Source organism: Nerophis ophidion, linkage group LG16 (genome assembly GCF_033978795.1).
Source record: "Nerophis ophidion isolate RoL-2023_Sa linkage group LG16, RoL_Noph_v1.0, whole genome shotgun sequence".
Classification (NCBI taxonomy): domain Eukaryota; kingdom Metazoa; phylum Chordata; class Actinopteri; order Syngnathiformes; family Syngnathidae; genus Nerophis; species Nerophis ophidion.
The window spans coordinates 21,125,434-21,141,419 of record NC_084626.1 but is presented as its reverse complement, the minus strand read 5'-3'; the positions used below and the strand labels follow the sequence as shown (position 1 = coordinate 21,141,419).

At 39.0% G+C, this 15,986-nt stretch overlaps 2 protein-coding genes and 1 long non-coding RNA gene across 5 annotated transcripts in view; 2 read left to right on the top strand and 1 right to left on the bottom strand.

Moving 5' to 3' along the window:
* Positions 1–13,891, top strand: part of LOC133535125 (caM kinase-like vesicle-associated protein) — a 34,539-nt gene extending 20,648 nt beyond the window's left edge. For both annotated transcript variants that reach the window (XM_061874639.1, XM_061874640.1), the window contains exons 4-11: positions 2,543–2,617; positions 4,732–4,870; positions 4,957–5,077; positions 5,146–5,221; positions 9,089–9,225; positions 9,308–9,386; positions 9,628–9,715; positions 12,440–13,891. In XM_061874639.1, coding sequence (XP_061730623.1) covers positions 2,543–2,617; positions 4,732–4,870; positions 4,957–5,077; positions 5,146–5,221; positions 9,089–9,225; positions 9,308–9,386; positions 9,628–9,715; positions 12,440–12,718 — 994 coding nt within the window. In that variant the 3' untranslated portion in view covers positions 12,719–13,891. The remainder of the gene's footprint in view (positions 1–2,542; positions 2,618–4,731; positions 4,871–4,956; positions 5,078–5,145; positions 5,222–9,088; positions 9,226–9,307; positions 9,387–9,627; positions 9,716–12,439) is intronic.
* LOC133535127 (uncharacterized) lies at positions 4,960–15,871 on the bottom strand. 2 transcript variants are annotated; one of them, XR_009802152.1, is made up of 4 exons: positions 15,638–15,871; positions 12,401–12,712; positions 11,241–11,355; positions 4,960–7,402 (listed from the first exon to the last, which is right to left on the bottom strand). It is a non-coding gene; the product is annotated as an uncharacterized LOC133535127 (long non-coding RNA). The 2 variants fall into 2 exon arrangements; XR_009802153.1 differs by lacking the exon at positions 11,241–11,355.
* rbm6 (RNA binding motif protein 6) overlaps positions 15,225–15,986 on the top strand; it is a 31,535-nt gene continuing 30,773 nt past the window's right edge. Inside the window, exons 1-2 of the mRNA XM_061874637.1 lie at positions 15,225–15,355; positions 15,831–15,880. Coding sequence (XP_061730621.1) covers positions 15,834–15,880 — 47 coding nt within the window. The 5' untranslated portion in view covers positions 15,225–15,355; positions 15,831–15,833. The remainder of the gene's footprint in view (positions 15,356–15,830; positions 15,881–15,986) is intronic.

Here is a 15,986-nt window from a genome sequence, read left to right as displayed (position 1 = left end):
AATATGATTTGCCTGAGTGGCTGGACAAAAATAGTATATATATTTTTTCAAGTGTTTTTTTTTTTTTAAATAGATTTTAGATTTCTTTTAATCAATTAAGAATCATTACAAATAAGAATCCCAATTCATCCAAAAATCTTTTTTTTTTTTTGACAACCGTAGTCTATACATATTCATGGTGTCACGATCTGCGACTTGGATCGTTTATGGTTTTGCCTTTTGATATGTTTTTCATCATGTTTGTTTCTGGACTCTGCCGATACTTGTTTGAGCACTTCCTTGTTTGTTTTAGTCACCATGGCAACGTATTGTGCTCCTCCTCACGGGCTCCTGTCACACACCTCTTCCTGATTATTATTTGTGTATTTAAGCCCACCTGATTCCTTAGTTCGTCCTCGGTCCATTGTTTGCTAAATGCAACAGTCACGTAAGTTCCCATGTTTTAGAGATTCCTTTGTGCTAAGTTCCGCCTTAGCTTCGCATGCGCTCGGCACGTCTTTTGTTTGTTCTTTTGTCTCCTGCTAAGTTTTAGCTTTAGCTTCCCGTGCGTAGGCATGCGCTTTATTTTTCCATTTGGTGTCAGTGTTCTTTTGTTTTATAATATTAAAACAATTCTTACCTGCAATCCTGCTGACTGGTCGTGTGTGCATCCACGAAGTGGCAACTCCGCGCAGCAAGTGCGCCACAAAGCGTGACACATGGTCCCACACTTAACTGTGCATGGCAGTGTACAAACCGAAAATTAAGTCAAAGGAATTGCCTGAAGCACTCCAAAGCAGGCACAAATCTGGATAAGGGTAGAGAAAAATATCCGCTGCCTTGAAGGTCCCAATGAGCACGGTGGCCTTCATCTTCTGTAAATTGAAGAAGTTTGGAACCACCAGGACTACTCCTACAGCTGTTCGGCCTGTCTAAATTGAGCAATCAGGGGAAAAACGCTCTAGTCATGAAAGTGACCAAGAACCCTATGGTCACCCTGTCAGAGCTAGAGCATTCCTTTGTGGAGAGAGGAGAACTTTCTGGAAGAACAACCATCTCTGCAGCAAACCACCAATCAGGCCTGTATGGTAGACTGGCCAGATGGAAGCCATGCTTTTGTAAAGGTTTGCCAAAATGCACAAGAAAGACTCTCAGACCATAAGACACAAAATTCTCTGGTCTGATGAGACAAAGATTGAACTCCTTTGCATGAATGTCAGGCGTCATGTTTGGAGGAAACCAGTCACAGCGCATCACCAGGGCAATACCATCCCTGCAGTGAAGCATGGTGGTGGCAGCATCATGCTGTGGGGATGTTTTTCAGCGGAAGGAACTGGGAGACTAATCAGGACAGAGGGAAAGATGAATCCAGCACTGTACAGAGACATCCTGGATGACAACCTACTCCAGAGCGTTCTTGAACTAAGATTGGGGTGACGATTCATCTTTCAACGACAACGACCCTAAGCACACAGCCAAGATATCAAAGGAATGGCTTCCGGACATCTATGTAAACGTCCTTGAGTGGCCCAGCCAGACTTCAATACGATTGAACATCTCTGGAGAGATCCGAAAATGGCTGTGCACTGATGCTTCCCATCCAATCTGGTGGAGCTTGTGGCATCGTATTGAAAAATACTTGAAGCTGCAATTGCTGCAAAAGGTGGATCAATAATGTGATTTCCTAATGTTTTTATTTTTGATACATTTTTAAAACATTCTAAAAAAAAATGTTTTCACATTGTCGTTATGAGATATTGTGTGTTGAATTTTAATTCATTCCATTTTGGACTAAGACTGTAACATAACACCATTTTTGAAAAGTGAAGCGCTGTGAATACTTTCCAGATGCACAGTAATTTTGGCTATGCTGTAAACTTCCCTAGAGATCATTGTGAACAAACATGGCGCCAGTCACTTGGGAATTCTTCTGTTTCAGAAGAAGACGTTTCATCCAATGTTATACAAAAATTCCGTGAGAAGGGAAAAAATATCGTACGTCAACTCATAACTTATCACCCACCTGAAATGCTAGTATCCCAATTACTGTTTTGAAAGCTTATACAAAGATGAGTGAGGCTAAAAAAACTGCCCCACAACCTATCCACCCCCTAATTAAATTGACATTTTAAAAATAAGAGACATAAATACGTTTCCATATCTGTCTTGAGAAGTAGAACATTATCATTATCGGCTTGAAAAATATATATTCATCGCTACATTTTACTTTTAAACATACTGTAAATTAATGAATATTATTATTTTGTTATTTTTGTCAAGCTGCTTTTTCAAAACCGCTGCATTGTTTCCTTGCTCTACTTATATGTAGGACGTTGTATGTCATTTTTATCCCGCTATCACAGTTGTTTTTTTCCTTCATATCTTGATTTAGAAAGTTTGATTAAGGACCTTCTACACCATTTACTGCTATTATTAATATCATATGCTAATAGCTACATAATGTTTTGGATATTTCAAAGTGGACTCAGTCACATTTGGGTGCTGGGGAATGTTTGAATCCCTTCTTTCCGTTTACTATTTGTTTGACGTTCTTCTTTTCCAGGATAAAACATCATAACATCTTGCAGCTGGTTGATGCTTATGAAACGAAGAAAGATTACTTCATTTTTCTGGAGCTGTAAGTATGTAGATGCATCTTTATTGGAACATGTAGTGAACAAACTATCAGTAACCATCAGGAATAAATATTCACTGCTTCTTCCTTCTGCTTTTGGTAAATGTTAAATTGTACAAATGTAAGCTTGTGGCGGCCAGCCTCATGTAAATTTGACCAACATACAGTATGTGGTTCCACTTCAACGTCACGCAATGACGTGTCTGGCTTGCTCATGATCTATCAAAATGGCTCAGGAATCTCTGTGAGATTTATACTATTTTGGTCATATCTATTTAGTCGCAAATTTTGGAAGTCTTTTGGTGTCATGCATCAGATACAGCAGTGGTTCTCAACCTTTTTTCAGTGATGTACCCCCTGTGAACATTTTTTTTAATTCAAGTACCCTCTAATCAAAGCAAAACATTTTTGGTTGAGAAAAGGAGATAAAGAAGTAAAATACAGCACTATGTGGGAAGCTTGTGTGGCATTGCGATGCCAGATTTGTTCCTCCGTGGATGATTCGGGCAAGAACACAGCAAAAGGTAAGAAATAAAGGATTTATTAAATTAATAAAAGGGCTAGGAACAAAAACACTGGTGCTAACAGAAAGGCAAACAAATGGCGCTAGCATGGAAGCTAGGAATATGAATAGAAAAACTAAACTTGGCACGAAGGCACAAAAAGAACAGAAAGGGCTGGCTTATATAAGGATGGTGATTAGTAAAACAGGTGTGCCGGAACCGAGAGTAGCAGGTGGAAATAATATGTAACCATGGTGACAGACTAAACAGGAAATAAGGAGGTCAAACTACCAAAATGTGATATGAAAAATGAAACAAAACAACAATCTGGAACGATCCGAGCAGCGGATCGCATCACTATGTCATCAGTTGTGGAATTATTAAATTGTATAACAGTGCAAAATATTGCTCATTTATAGTGGTCTTTCCTAAACTTAAAAAAAAAAAAAAATTAAAATAACTAAAAACTTGTTGAAAAATAAACAAGTGATTCAATTATAAATAAATATTTCTACACATAAAAGTCATCATCAACTTAAATAGCCCTCTTTGGGGATTGTAATAGAGATCCATCTTGATTCATGAACTTAAAATAAATCTTTAACATCAATATTTACGGAACCTCCATCCATCCATTTTTTACCGGTTATTCCCTTTGGGTCGCGGAGGGCGCTGGTGCCTATCTCAGCTACAATCGGGCGGAAGGCGGGGTACTATTTTTAGAATATTTTTGAAAAATCTCACGTACCCCTTGGCATACTTTCAAGTACCCCCAGGGGTACGCATACGCCCATTTGAGAAACACTGAGATACAGTATACTGTATGAGATAAAAGCTTCAATATAGAGGAAACATACTTTTCCACTCTTCTGGTAAGTTAAATCTTTTGCCCTCAAAGTCCTCCCTGATTGACTGATTTTGGGCTGGTAGTGGTTGTTGTACAGCAATGTTGTTGTTTTTTTACATAGTACCGAAATTCCACTTTAACGACTGTCACTGGCATTGAGAGAAAGGTAGCTCTTATACATCCCAACAGTTGTTTTTTAAAAAACAATAGGGCGGAACCATTTTTGTCCAGGCTTGCCCCCCTTGTGGTAATATAAATAGTTGGAGTTTTTGCACCAAACCAACGGTTGTTGTTATATTATCAATTGTCTAACTCCTATTAATCTAATTGTTCATTTCCTGATAATAACTGCTTTCTTTTGTTGTAACATGCTTTTATCGACAGTTTTTAAACTTTACAAAGCACTTATTTCTTCTGTGGTTTAAAGCTAGTTAGCGGCTAGTTTAGCGATTAGCGAGTCTGCTCCTGCTTGCTCTTACTCAGTGTGTAACATGTTCAGCCTCCTCCTAGTACAAAGTTTGTAATAATGCTACTTGACAATGACACTTAACATAATATGAAATGTAGTTTATTTTCTACCAGTGGAAGTGATGATTATTAACTTAGGTGATCCACTTTCGTGGTCTACATTACAAGGCATGAATTGGCAATGGCTGATTACGTACTTTTTCTGGAAAATCGTCCGGTACCAATTGATCGATAACTAATCAATTAGAGTACTTTTGCAAATGACTAAGGCCATTAACTTCCAACGATCTTGTCTGCAGAGCCATGGGCAGAGAGGTTTTTGACTGGATCTTAGATCAGGGCTACTACTCGGAGAGAGACACCAGCAACGTAATGAGACAGGTGCTGGAGGCTGTGGCCTACCTACACTCCTTGAAAATTGTCCACAGAAATCTAAAGGTAAATGACTTCTGAAATCCAGTAATAAAAAATGAGCATGTCATCACACTCGCATTCTAACAATAAACCATTTTTTTCTCACACAGCTGGAAAACCTTGTGTACTTTAATCGCTTGAAACACTCTAAAATTGTTATCAGTGACTTCCAGCTGGCTAAACTGGAAAACAGACACATTAAGGATCCGTGTGGGACTCCAGAGTACCTTGGTAGGTTAAGTTTGACATGCTGGCCATTACAATGAAAGGAAAAATTACAGCTTTATTTGTACTTTTAGCTCCAGAGGTTGTTGGTCGGCAGCGATATGGAAGACCTGTAGACTGCTGGGCAATAGGAGTCATCATGTACATACTGTAAGCACTGCTGGTGAAGCAATTCATGTAAAATGGGACACATTACTTGGTTACAACATTATTCACTACTATATTTTTGGATAGAACAAACACTGGAATTGAAACTGAAGTTCAGAACATTCAGGGCCTGATCTACTATGATCCCAAATAAGTGCTGAATATCATTGGCAATCTATAAAATGGTGTGTACTATTAGTGAGTGTGTTGCCGGTGATCTACTAAGACAAACAATTGATAACACAAGTCAGCCCCTGCTAGATTTCATGATATCGGCAATTCACGCAAATTATACACAACCCTACAACTTTGTCCGTCATTTTGGGCAATGGAAATTGCCGCTCAAGCACGCACATCGCCTGTCTAATCAAAAGGTATGTTTGTTTCTTGTGTAGACGAACAACAACGTGTAACAATATATCAACTCTTTACGGATCTAACGCAGTGCTTCTCAAATATTTTCTGTTAGGCCCCACCTGGGAAGAAGAAAATATTTTGCTCCCCCCCAACCCCTTTCGCCATTGTAGCATTGCATATTTTCATTTGCAATGCTGACCTAGCAAGGGGCAGCATTTACATATAAGAGATGTTTTGTCTGTATTTTTACACCTACTGAATATATGAAGTCCCAGTGTCCATGCACACTCTCTAATGCGATTATGGGTCATACGCACTGTGCCTGCCATACACTGGGAGGGTTGGGGGGGTCAGGGCGCTTATTTCCTTTTAGCTGTGATTCATGTATTGCTTTTCCGGTTAAAGGCCTACTGAAACCCACTACTACCGACCACGCAGTCTGATAGTTTATATATCAATGATGAAATATTAACATTGCAACACATGCAAATACGGCCTTTTAGTTTACTAAATTGCAATTTTAAATTTCCCGCGAGTTTCTTGTGGAAAACGTCGCGGAATGATGATGCGTACGCGTGACGTCACGGACTGTCAGGAAATATTAGCGCTGCACCAAACACGGCTAAAAGTCGTCTCTGTTCATGGCGTAATTACACAGTATTTTGGACATATGTGTTGCTGAATCTTTTGCAACTTCTTCATTTAATAATTGAGACTATGAAGAACAATGCTGTTGGTGGACAGCGGTGGATTGTAGCTGTCTTTATCACCGAGACACAGCCGGTGTTTCTTTGTTTGTTGTGAAGCTTTAACACAGAGCGGTCAAGCGAACATGTTGTTTCTACGTCAACCAGCAAGTTTTTGGATGGGAAAATTGTGATATATATCTTACCGGAGAAATCATTGGATTATTCGTCGTCCTCCAGTAGCTGTTTAAAAGGCAGCTGTGAGCTTGGCTCCTCGGCTTCTCTCCGTGACACTTCGTGTTCACCGCAGCCATCCGACCTCGAGGTATGTCTTTACAATCTTTAAAATCTCACTAAAACACTATTAAAACAATAAGCAGATAAAGGATCTTCGAGAATTATCCAAGTAAATGTGTCTAATTCCATCTGAAACGCTCACACTGCCGCAGCCCGGAGCCGTCGCTTTTTTTTTTTTTTTTCTAGTCCTTTATTATCAACATCTTAATTCACAAATCTTTCATCCTCAATGAAATTAATGGGGAAATTGTCGCTTCCTCGGTCCGAATTGCTCTTGCTGCTGATGGCTCCCATTAAAAATAATGTAAAAATGTGTGGAGCCCTACAACTCGTGACGTCACGTGCACATACTTACGGTAAAGGCAGGGCTTTTCTTTTAGCGACCAAAAGTTGCGAACTTTATTGTGGATGTTCTCTACTAAATCCTTTCAGCAAAAATATGGCAATATCGGCAATAAGGGCAAGGAAAAACTCACACCCAATGTGACGTCGGTGACAGTAATAATGATGAGTATGAGAAACCTTGGAGAGGACCGCATATGTGGGCAATCCCCGCCCCTTAGGGGGCCGAAAGCAATGGATGTCGAGCGGGTCTAACACAATATTGTGAAAGTCCAATCCATAGTGGATCTAACATAACGGTGAGAATCCAGTCCAAAGTGGATCCAATATAGTAGCGAGAATCCCGTCCATAGTGGAGCCAGCAGGAAACTATCACAAGCGGAGGCGGATCAGCAGTGCAGAGATGTCCCCAACTGATACACAGGCGAGCGGTCCATCCTGGGTCCCGACTCTGGACAGCCAGTACTTCATCCATTGCCACCGGACCTGTGCTCCACCCCCTCTACAAGGGAGAAGGGGACAGAGGACAAAAAGAAAAGAAACTGCAGATTAACTGGTCTAAAAAGGGGGTCTATTTAAAGGCTAGAGTATACAAATGAGTTTTAAGATGAGACTTAAATGCTTCTACTGAGGTAGCATCTCGAACTCTTACCGGGAGGGAATTCCAGAGTACTGGAACCCGAATGGAAAACGCTCTATAGCCCGCAGACTTTTTTTGGGCTCTGGGAATCACTAATAAGCCGGAGTCCTTTGAACGCAGATTTCTTGCCGGGACATATGGTACAATACAATCGGCAAGATAGGCTTCATTACTAAAGGAACAATCTAATCTTCAGGAGAGAATCCTTCTGACATTTTCAAGTATGTTTCTTTTTTTTTTGAGTCGTCAGCTTGAAGCGTTCCTCTGTCTCCGATTCACTCGTCGTCATGTGACATGTGTGTGTCTTGTGATTTTGCTTCCTGGTTTCGATGACCCGCTTTACCTTGCCTCTGATTGTTCAGTCCATAATCCATCCATCCATCCATTTTCTACCGCTTATTCCCTTTTGGGGTCGCGGGGGGCGCTGGCGCCTATCTCAGCTACAATCGTCTTAACCTTAGCCAATCGAACACCAACCAATCATCATGGATTTTGTCTGTATGATCCTCATTTATCCAGGTGATTGTTTTTTCTCCATATTTTTTTTGGCCTTGATTCACAGTCCTTTTTCTTTCTTCGTAACTTGTAGCTTTGATGTGAGCTACCTAGCTACAAGGGGTCTAAAAGTAACTAAGCTACTGAAAAAACTATTTGTTAAAAAAGTAGCTAAGCTACCGCCAAGCGACTGGAACATGTAGTTAAGCTACGTAGCTTAGCTACATGTAGCTTGTTACTGCCCATCACTGTGAATGTGCAGTAAATAATTGTGTAGCTCTGTGGTGGGAGACCCGTATAGCAGTGGTCCCCAATCTTTTTGTATCCGCGGACCGGTCAATGCTTAACAATTTGTTGCGGGGGGGAATCCTTTTTTTGTTTTTTTTTTCTTTGTCATGAAAAAGGAACGTTTTTGTCATTAAAAGGGAGGTTTTTGTGGTTGGTGCACTAATTGTAAGTGTATATTGTTTTTTATGTTGATTTAATTAAAACAAAAAAAATAATATACTGTATATTTTTTTTTTTTATAAAAATGAATAAAAAATTATTCTGCGGCCCGGTACCAATCGGTGGTTGGGGACCACTGCCGTATAGCATATGCATAATTTTCATTTAAAATGGCTGGTCTGCACAACCTCTTAGTTGTATACATATTAGTAGATCACACCCAACACGCTCACTGATAGTACTCGCAACTGTATATGTTGCACATGCAGTATAGCGCATGGAAACTGGATTTTAGGAAATCCTGTCTAAACACGTTTGATCGATAATCCTCACTGTTTTGCTCATTTAAGACACAATCCTGCACAAGAGCTAAGTAGATCATATTTGCGTGCTATTATGTTTTCACATGTTTTAATATAAGCAAACCTTTAGTAGATTAGGCCCGTAGAGTGCAATTGTCCCAACCTATGAAGAATACCAGTAGTTTATTTTGCTTATGAGGAGAGACATCTATTTTCTCTATTAAGTGCATGAAATTAAGGACAAATATTGAGATTTACCAACATGACAACTACTCTTTTGATGTAATTTTTGTCAACTCAATAGTTTGTCCGGGAACCCTCCTTTCTACGATGATACCGACGAGGATGACCCTGATAGTCGCGACAAGAACCTTTTCCTAAAGATCTTGTCGGGGGACTATGAATTTGACTCACCATATTGGGATGACATTTCAGATTCTGGTAAAAGAACAATCAATTCAAATCAATTGATGCTGATTGTGATATTAGTAAAGTATGTATTTTTTTGCTTATCTTCTTTCAGCCAAGACCCTGGTGGCATCTTTGATGGAGGTAGACCAAGACCAGCGATTGACTGCACAGGAGGCGATTGCTCATGAATGGTACACAATAATGTTTAAAAATAAAACAAGTGGTAAATAAGGTGGTCACCATGCAAGCTATTCAGAAGGAAAAATGAACTGAGCTGGCCAAGTCTCCTCAGCATATCGTGACAATCCCAGAATGCCATGCAAATATGCCCCCTAGTGGCTGTGAGCAACATTGGACCAAAGCCAGCTCAGACTGCTACACAACACAATGTGATTATTTCTCAAAGAAACAAACTGTGCTGTCCTTTCGCAGGATTTCAGGGAATGCTGCCTCGAATAAGAACATCAAAGATGGAGTTTGTGCACAAATAGAAAAGAACTTTGCTAAAGCCAAGTGGAAGGTATTCATATTTCTTGCATGCATGATGTACAATAAATAATTATTCTACATTACCCATTTCCTCTCAAACCTCTCATATTTTGAATGATCGCTATTAAAGGCCTAATGAAATTAGATTTTCTTATTTAAACGGGGATAGCAGGTCCATTCTATGTGTCATACTTGATCATTTCGCGATAATGCCATATTTTTGCTGAAAGGATTTAGTAGAGAACATCGACGATAGAGTTTGCAACTTTTGGTGCTGATAAAAAAGGCTTGCCTGTACCAAAGGAGCAGACGATATGCGCGTGACGTCACGGGTTGTGGAGCTCCTCACATCTGAACATTGTTTACAATTATGGCCACCAGCAGCGAGAGCGATTCAGACCGAGAAAGCGACGATTTCCCCATTAATTTGAGCAAGGATGAAAGATTCGTGGATGAGGAAAGTGAGAGTGAAGGACTAGAGAAAAAAAAAAGGCTATACAGTGGGAGCGATTCAGATGTTATTAGACAAATTTACGAGGATAATTCTGGAAAATCCCTCATCTGCTTATTGTGTTACTAGTGTTTTAGTGAGATTATATGGTCTTACCTGTACAACCTGAAGGTCGGCCCCGCACCTTTCTTCAGCACCAGTCGACAGGTGGTGGCGATGCCCATCTCTGCCCTTCGCAAGGGACCCTCTTCAAAACGTGATCTTTCGAAATGATCGCTGCATAATACACTGTACTTTGTGCGTGTGGTCCAATCCAACCGTGTTGGCTTGACCGTTCTGTTTAATAGTAAAGCTTCACCGTCATCTTTCGGGAATGTAAACAATGAATCACCGGCTGTGTTTGTGTTGCTAAAGGTGGCCGCAATACACCGCTTCCCACCTACAGCTTTCTTCTTTGACGTCTCCATTATTAATTGAACAAATTGCAAAAGATTCAGAAACACAGATGTCCATAATACTGGGGAATTATGCGATGAAAAGAGACGACTTATAGCTGTGAACCGTGCTGGAAAAAAATGTTCTCTACAATGCGTGACGTTACACGCACGCGTCATCATACCGCGACATTTTAGCATGATACTTCCGCGCAAAATTTAAAATTGCAATTTAGTAAACTGAACTGGCCGTATTGGCATGTGTTGCAATGTTAAGATTTCATTATTGATATATAAACTATCAGACTGCTTGGTCGGTAGTAATGGGTTTCAGTAGGCCTTTAAGTTAATGTACTTTATACAACTGTCCCTTATTTACCGCTAGTTTTAGGAAAAACGCTGTTACTTTTACTAGCAACAATAAATCTAATCAATTACTTTTACATATGTTACTCTGCTGTTACCGATGTTTTTGATGTAATGCAGCACACTACTTTTGATGAGGTAGTATGTCAACAAAACAGCATCAGAAGCACAGCAAGTTCAATGCATGAAGTAACCTTTTACTAATGAAAGCAACAACCAGCACCACACTAAAATGAACTTGATATCCAATAGGAAGAGGGAACATCACACAGCAAACAACACACAGCATGTATGTAGTCACGTACATGCTGAGCGTGAATGTTGTCTCTCAATCTGTGTGGCACTGCGATTAGGTGCCGACTTTTTCAGGGTGTACCCCGCCTTCCGCCTGAATGCAGCTGGGATAGGCTCCAGCACCCCCTGCAACTCCAAAAGGGACAAGCGGTAAAAATGGATGTATGAATGGATGTCTGCTGTTTGTTTGAAAACATAGCAAAACACCACAGGTAGGAGGAGCATGATATCAAGAATGTCCATTAAATGACTGTCTTTGTTGTAAAAATTGTGTAGTACACGCAAACATCTCATTTAAATAAGGCGGTCCGTACCCATTTGGCAGAGAAAGATAGAACATTTTAAACGTGTTAAATTGTATTTCTGGACTGTATATGTCAAAATGTTTTTTAGTTTTTTTACATACTGTAAGGTGGTTTGCACCACTTTTTAATTGTACAAGCAGTCTTAGTAGATCACATCCTACACGCCCACTAATAGTACACACAATTGTATTGTTTGCACACGCTGTTTAGTGTTTGGTATTTGAATTGACTGCGCTATACAGTAGATGACTCTCAAGAGTTCACAAATCGTCTTAACGTGCAGGAGTAAATTTGTTGGAACATAAGTGAATGTGAGTGTGAATGTTGTCTGTCTATCTGTGTTGGCCCTGCGATGTGTTGGCGACTTGTCCAGGGTGTACCCCGCCTTCCGCCCAATTGTAGCTGAGATAGGCACCAGAGCCCCCCGCGACCCCAAAAGGGAATAAGCGGTAGATAAATGATAAATGGATAAATGATTGTTTAAGATGGACAAACACTTTTCAAGTGTAAAACATACATGAAGAATGTCTGCAACTTCTGGACAATATGTAAGCCTTTTGTGGTGTTTCTTTGTAATTATGATACATCACAGGTAATACTTCACTAAATTATAGTACTTACAGTATTATTACTATGCCCTTCATTACTGTATGCCCTCTGAACAAGTCGTAAACACACAGAATAATTGGCAGATAATTGCAAGCCTATAACAGAACAAAGAAGTAGCAACTACATTGTAATAAAATTCATCTTTGACCCACATAGCATAACATGCACTTCCAAAAAAATCGAACTTCGTCAGTTGAGATAAATAAACGTACCAGCTATAATTAAAACATTTAAGGTGCTGATTATATTAATGTTACCTGCCAATGTGTTCAGCGTGTCCATGTGTGTCCTCACAGAAAGCTGTCAGAGTGACTACACTCATGAAGAGGCTTCGTGCATCCGAGCCTGGGGATTCTGGAGCTTTCGATCCCGCTGCCAGTGCTGCCGGTGGTGCCCCTGCCGGTGCCGCTACAGGTCCAACAGGCAGTAGCGGTGGCCTTGCTGCCAGCTTAAAGCCCGCTCTTAGTGCTAATGCTCCTGACACACAGAATGATGCCACACCTTTGCCCACTCAGCCAAGTGCAGACGGACAGGAAGAGAAGGCGGACAAACGGTGCAATGGCGATGCTCTTTAGGAAAGGAAAGAATTAAACACAAGATTCAACTAACAAGCACATGAGCAGCACAGCTAATATGGTTTGCATAATCATGTGGTGTTTATGTTCTCTAAATATGTCATGCATTTCATGATTTCTACCTTCTGTACTGACTAGTTGTTAATGTTCTCTACCCTCTTGTTATTTTGTGTGCAAGTCCCTTTAACACTAGTCATAAGGCGCTCCAATTTTGCTCTATTTTTTCCATGAAAAGCTGTACAAAAGGCATAGTGTAATTAATTGACGTCCATTCCTCTTTCATCATCGACTGACTGTATGTACTGTATATGTAGTGTGGATAATATTCATTTGTTTCAACCAATGACTAGTAGTAAGCTTCAGCGCTTCCATTCTTGAGTTGATGACTTAAATGTGTATTTACTTGCACACAGACTACTTTCCAAAGTGAATATTTGAATTACACGCTCAGTATAAGTAAACCAAGTCTTTGGTGAGCAGAAACCGCCACAAAATATCCAGAAAATCCTTTTTTCGAAGAGGCGAGGCCCCACCAATGTAAAGATATCCATCCATTCATTTTCTACCGCTTGTCCCTTTTGGGGTCGCGGGGGATGCTGAAGCCTATCCCTGCTGCATTTGGGTGGAGGCGGTTTACACCCTGGACAAGTCACCTCCTAATTAAATAGATTAAATCATATGTTTAAAATAACTGGTATCAACCATTTACACGTGTGTCTGGCTGTATCACAAATGTTTGTAAATTATTAACATATTTCACAGCGATCACATAAATCACATTCAAGTTGATTGGCAGCAAGAAAGCTTTTTTTTATTTTTAGTTAAAGTGCCTTAATATTTTTTGCAGTACTAAATGTTTCAGAAGAAACAGCACCATTATGAAAATGACTTATTTATTTCTTTGAAATGTTATAGCCTCTTCACTTTGCTCTTGTTTTTAGAGTCTTTATTATTGCATTTTCCCCATGATGCTTAATTTTAGATGAAATTAGGATTTAATACACCCAATGTGGAGTATTGTTTTAGACGTTTTTCTTCTGTTGTGCTATCAAATGTTGTTATTAATCATTCCTTATTCTGTATCACAATGTACTGTAGATCTGCATTGTATAGATGTGGTTTGTTTATGATTCTATGTGTAGTGCAACAATTAGCTGAGCTAACAAGTTGCTACGCTTAAGAAATAATAATAAAAAAAACAATAGTTATCCCGAGTTGTCGTGTTAAGTTTGTTCACTCACTTTTCAAACAATTGTTGTTGTTTTTTTACTTTTATTTATAAATTTCAACATTTACAAACAGACGAGAAACAACAATCAAAATAAGTACAAAAACAGTACAAAACAAAACAGCGCCAGGGGGTTGTAAATTCGAAGTAACTAAAATAGAATACAAACAAATAAAATATAGAAATGTATATATACAGGGGTGTGGGAAAAAATTGATTGGAATACGAATCGCGATTCTTATGTTGTGCGATTCAGGATCGATTCTCTCTTTTTTTTTTTTTTTATTGATTTATTTTATTTTATTGATTTTTTTAATATCCATCCAACAAACCAATACACAGCAATACCATAACAATGCAATCCAATTCCAAAACCAAACCTGAACCAGCAACATTTAGAACTGCAATAAACAGAGCAATTAAGAGGAGACACGAACACGACACAGAACAAACCAAAAGTAGTGAAACAAAAATTAATATTATCAACAACAGCATCAACATTAGTTATAATTTCAGCATAGCAGTGATTAAAAATCCATCATTGACATTATCATTAGACATTTATAAACATTTAAAAAAAGTGTCACAGTGGTTTACACTTGCATCGCATCTCATAAGCTTGACAACACACTGTGTCCAATATTTTCACAAAGATAAAATAAGTCATATTTTTGGTTTGTTTAATAGTTAAAACAAATTTAAATTATTGCAATCAGTTGATAAAACATTGTCCTTTACAATTATAAAAGCTTTTTTCAAAAATCTACTACTCTGCTTGCATGTCAGCAGACTGGGGTAGATCCTGCTGAAATCCTATGTATTGAATGAATACAGAATCCTTTTAAATCGGGAAAAAAAATCGTTTTTGAATCGAGAATCGAATCGAATCGAAAAAAATCGATATATTATCGAATCGTGACCCCGAGAATCGATATTGAATTGAATCGTGGGACACCCAAAGATTCACAGCCCTAATATATATACATATATATATATATATATATATATATATATATATATATATATATATAGTAATAAACAAAGTGCAAAGCCATAGGCTCCCTCAATTTCAGTAAATAACTTAAATTTGGAACACAGCATCATCGTTTTCACAGCTTTTTTTTTGTAGAGGTAGAGAGTGTTTTAATGTAAAGTTCTAAATTAAAGGCACAAAAGACAGGTCGGGTATTGAGAAACTTACATTTATGAATATACAACTTCCTTTTAAACAATTGTATCTTAGGTCAAAATACGATGTTTAACGTATTAGCGCAGAGAAGTAAACCGGAAGTTTTTAACTGCGCCTGTCAGTCACGTGACTCGCTGCATGTAGCAGTCCTCGGAGAGACGCATCTGTCTATATTAATATTAGCCAGTGGACTAAATTGACGGCATTTTCAGTATTCAAGGTGGGTACATAATAAGTCTGTCCGCACCAAAGTTAAGCTCTGATTCAATGTCTGAACGCTAGCAACGCCGCTCTAAGGAGCGAGCGGTTTAATCGTAATAGCTGCTAAAGCTAACAGCCACGCTAAGGACACATTCATCTCTCAAATGTTCCTCACAACCTATTATTGTTGACATAATATTTTGCTGCACCCCGTTTTGATATGTTTTTTTTAAACACTTTATGTGTGCTTTCTGCTGAATTACGGTACCTATAACCTTTCGCTACAGCTAGAGGGCCTTACCTTAGCTAGTGTTGGTTGACGTCTGCAGCCATCTTAAAAAATACAATAACGTCATCCTCGCTAGAAAGCGACGCTGTAAACCTGAAGGACTGATCAAGCCTATTTACACACTCACCAGGTCAAAACAAATGTCCAGATATGATGTAAGCGTTTCATTTTAATTGTTTTCTTCTTGTTACGACACTGTCTACAGAAAATGTGGGAAGGACCAGGACAAGGACCCAGAGGAAGACCTCCATTTTGGTAATAACTAATACCCAATTTTTGGTCTTTCGTAACGACTTCTTACCTTCAGCTAATCAACCAATGGTTTTGATTGTTAAATAAAAATATTTTTCACAACACCAAA